We start from the raw sequence: 4,102 nt of genomic DNA on the forward strand, positions 1-4,102 counted from the left end.
CTTGTGATTGGCTCTATTTCTGGCCGCCAAAAAGCAAAACGGCGGGAGCTGCCATTTTCTCGAGCGGGCGAAGTATTCGTCCGAGCAACGAGCAGTTTCGAGTACGCTAATGCTCGAACGAGCATCAAGCTCGGACGAGTATGTTTGCTCATCTCTAGTCTCTATATATATCAATCTGTTGTTTTAAAGTGGGTTTTTTAGTATCCTTTGGTGATCACTGCGGGGTAAGTATAAAATGCTGTGAAGTTTCTGTTAGTGTAGACTTGCACAGTGTTAGTCAAGGAGAGCAGAAGAAGAGTGAAGAATTCAGGCGATGCCTTTTAGGTGCTCATGACTATATGTGATGGTGAGCTTTCAAGAATACTTGTTCTCTACGTCAAACAGGATGTTATGCATGAAACAAAGGATATTAAAAAAAACTTTAACACAACAGATTGATAAATACTAGGACATCTTATTTACGACAGTAAATACACTAAAAACCTGTGAGGCGAGACAAGAGAGCCCTGGCTCTTATCTGCTTGTGGCCTCCGGGTCAGAGGTTTTGGGGTCATGAAGCTGCATGAATGTTAATACCACTGATCTACCTCCGTTTATGACATTCTGATCATCTAGACTGCAGGTGAGGAGGCCTTGCATCAATTCCATGAGGGCTACAACAATTTTTTACCCCACCATCAATCTGAAACTAAGCTATTCAGATACACTTTCTGGATACCACAATATAAATTGAAGACAGCCTATTAACCACAACAATATTCCATAAACCAACAGACAGAACGGCCTAATTGAGAAATAACAGCTTCCACCCCAAACATACCAGACAATCTAATATATACAGCCAGGCCATAAGCTACAACCATATATGTCTTGACAAAACAGACCTAGAAAAAAACCTCCTGGAGCTCAGGTCTGAATTCCTCCAGTTGGGGTACCAACAAAAAGTGACTGAGGACCAAATAAGCAAAGCAGCAGCCATCAACAGAGATGATTTACTCACATATAAGGAGACCCAACAGGAACCCAGGGAGTATGAAAAATAGTAAAAATTAAAAAAAAAAGTAAAAAAAAAAATTATAATAAAAAAACCTAAAAATTCAAATCACCCACCTTTCCCTAGAACTTATATAAATCTAAATAAACAGTAAAAATCCTAAACACATTAGGTATCTATCAAAATATAATAACGTTTTTTCACTGTGTTTAACCCCGTAACGTAAAATCGCGCACTTTTTTGCCATTAAAAAATAAATAAAAAATTCTATAAAAATTGATCAAAAGTTCGTAAAGTCCTAAAAAGAATATAATTGAAAACATCATCAAAAGTCGCAAAGAATGACACCAACCACAGCTTTCCCGCTTTCCAGTACACGGCATGGAATATTCAATGCCACCATTATGAATTGCAATTTGTTACGCAGAAAACAAGCCATCACACAGGTGGGGAGTGAAAAATGAAAATGAAAAAACAGAAAATGGGCCCGGTTAAAAATGAAAGGAAAGATCTTCCAGTAGCTGCAAGTTTCTCCAGTGAGGACCACACTATGGAAGATTTGTAGATTACTATTTTAATGGGACATTTCAGGACACAGAGGGAAAGGAAAGAATGGGAGTATAAATTAATGAGGAGATTCAACACCTTGCAAAGTGTTCTTAACATTCATGCCAGCTTCATGACCTCCTACCTCTGACCTGGAGGCCACAAGCAGATAAGAGTCAGGGCTCTCTTGTCTCGCCTCACAGGTTTTTAGTGTGTTTATTGCCATCCTGTCGTAAATAAGATGTCCCTGTATTTATCAATCTGTTGTATTAAAGTTTTTTTTTTAATATCCTTTCATGATCACTGCCTAGTGCTGTGAATTTTCTGTTCCACATATAACATCATGTCTGACGAGGAGGACTAGTATTCTGGAAAGCTCCCCATCACATATAATCATGAGCCCCAAAAAGGTATCGCCTGATTTCTTCCCTCTTCTGCTTTCCATTTCTAACACGGTAAAGTATTACTAGTCCTAAGGCTCATTCAGACATTCAGTCCCAAAAAAAACATGTGGGATGTCCCTGTTTAGTCCGTTTTGTATCTATTGTATTTTCCCATCCGATGTCATCCGTTTTTTTTTTTTTAATCGGCAAAAAGAAACACTGAAGATTTTCTAATCTACTTTTTACCCTTCCCAGTTGTTTGCCTTGCAACATTGGGGAAAAAAATGGATCATCCATCTGATCCATTGACTTCTATGGAGATCCATGGTCTGCATGTGAGAAAAAATAGTGCATGCTATGACTCTTTCTCACTATCTACACATCAGTAGAAAAAAAAAAAGATAAGTGAACAGACCCTTAGATATCCTGTATATATGATTTACTATTTGACCAATGGGCCTGCCCAAAATGTGTAGAAACCGCCCTACTAAGGCCTATCATAGAACTCGGCATAGCCTTATCTATGGCCTCCATACAGGCCATTCATTAGCATCATTGAACTACACAATGCGCTGCTCATCAGTGTAACCTATAGGGTAACAAGGATATCATTCAGAAATGTCCAAGTTTTATTACAGAACATGACAATATACTTTCTTTCAATCATTCGTACCCTTTAAATCAGGATGTACAAAATATTGATTAATCAATGGTTAGTGCACAAAGTTTACTTGTGTGAAAAGCTTGCTGGATTTTCTGTTTTATTGCCTTCATTTTTAACCCATAAAGTATGGGATTGACGATGGGTGGCACTATGAAGACCTGGATGGACATGATCACCCTTAGAGCATAGGGCACCATGTTGGGTATGAAGCGGTAAAGCATCACCTCAAAGATGCAGCCGGTGAAGAAGATGAGGAGGGATATGATCTGAGGGGCGCAGGTCTGCATGGCCTTGGCTTGAGCCATCTTGGATCTGACACAGACCTTCAGAATTTCAATATAAGATATAAGGGTGAGCAGCGGCATCCCTACAACAACATTGACCGTAATGAAAAGCCCAAAGATGTTGTTCACCGCAGTGTCCACGCAGGAGAGTCTCACCACCGTCCAGTTGTCACAGTAAATTTTGGCGATGGCATTGTCACAAAGAGGAAGCCGAACAGTAAGTATAACAAGGGCCGTAACCAAGGCCAAGCAATACAACCATGCAGCAGCCAGCAGCTTATATGCTGTGCTTAGGGTCATGATAGTGAGGTATCTCAAGGGGTTGCAGATACACATATAGCGGTCAAAAGCCATTATGGCCAATATGGTGCACTCACATACTGCGTAGGTGTTTATGCAAAAGTCCTGGACTATACAAGCCACATAGGAGATGCTCCGAGTCTTCCGTATAAGACTAATAAACAGACCCGGGTAGAAGGCGCTGCTGCCATACAGGTCATTGGCACACAAGGCACATATGAAGATGTACATTGGCTCCTGTAGGCTCTGGTGGAGCAGGATGGTGGAGTTCACCGTACAGTTACACGCAACAATCACCAGGAAGCCCAGAATCGTTATCACACTGTACAGGTAACTTATATCTGAGAGGTCCCCGAATCCCAGGCTCATCTCAGAGGGGTTGGTGTGGGTCACATTGAGTGTTGATGTTCCTTGGAGCATCTCTTCCTAAAATCTATGGAGAGAAAATTAATAAAATAACCGAAATAATAATCCCCTCTATTTTTCAAATCGCTTCCTGCAATCAATGTATTTTCTGTACATCTAGAGGCTGGAATTGAGTTTGAAACATCAGCGGTCACCATGTATGCATGGTTGGGTTGGTTCGGTGACCATGTATGCAAGGTTGGGCCCCCATGACTAATTGACCCTATATCATAACTGGTGCCCCATAACAGTCACTATGGTGCACCACTGAATTCTTGAGAGAAGCATACTCTTGAGAGAAATATACCATATAATAAGTATGAAAAGACGTAATCATTAGCCTGTTAATCTCTCTAAAGTAAACAGGACGTCTGCATGTTTTCAAATACACTGCTCACTGCAGGAGAAACAGCAGAAACAAGAAGCTTTACTTAATGAAGTATAATCACAAAGTTTAATCACCTGCTATATTCATTTCTGAAAAGCCAATCTCTTTAAGTGGTCAAAAACCCTTTTGAGAAGACAT

At 40.3% G+C, this 4,102-nt stretch overlaps 1 protein-coding gene across 1 annotated transcript; it reads right to left on the bottom strand.

The window, feature by feature from the left end:
- Positions 1-2,625: 2,625 nt before the first annotated feature.
- Positions 2,626-3,591, bottom strand: LOC140116980 (olfactory receptor 52K2-like). The gene has a single exon (XM_072133407.1). It carries the CDS (start codon positions 3,589-3,591, stop codon positions 2,626-2,628), a length of 966 nt encoding a protein of 321 aa, XP_071989508.1.
- Between the last annotated feature and the right edge of the window lie 511 nt (positions 3,592-4,102).

This window comes from Engystomops pustulosus, chromosome 2 (genome assembly GCF_040894005.1).
Source record: "Engystomops pustulosus chromosome 2, aEngPut4.maternal, whole genome shotgun sequence".
Lineage (NCBI taxonomy): Eukaryota > Metazoa > Chordata > Amphibia > Anura > Leptodactylidae > Engystomops > Engystomops pustulosus.

Bases quoted from the DNA above. Each gene is read 5' to 3' on its own strand.
- LOC140116980 (XM_072133407.1), bottom strand. From the start codon at position 3,591: ATGCTCCAAGGAACATCAACACTCAATGTGACCCACACCAACCCCTCT.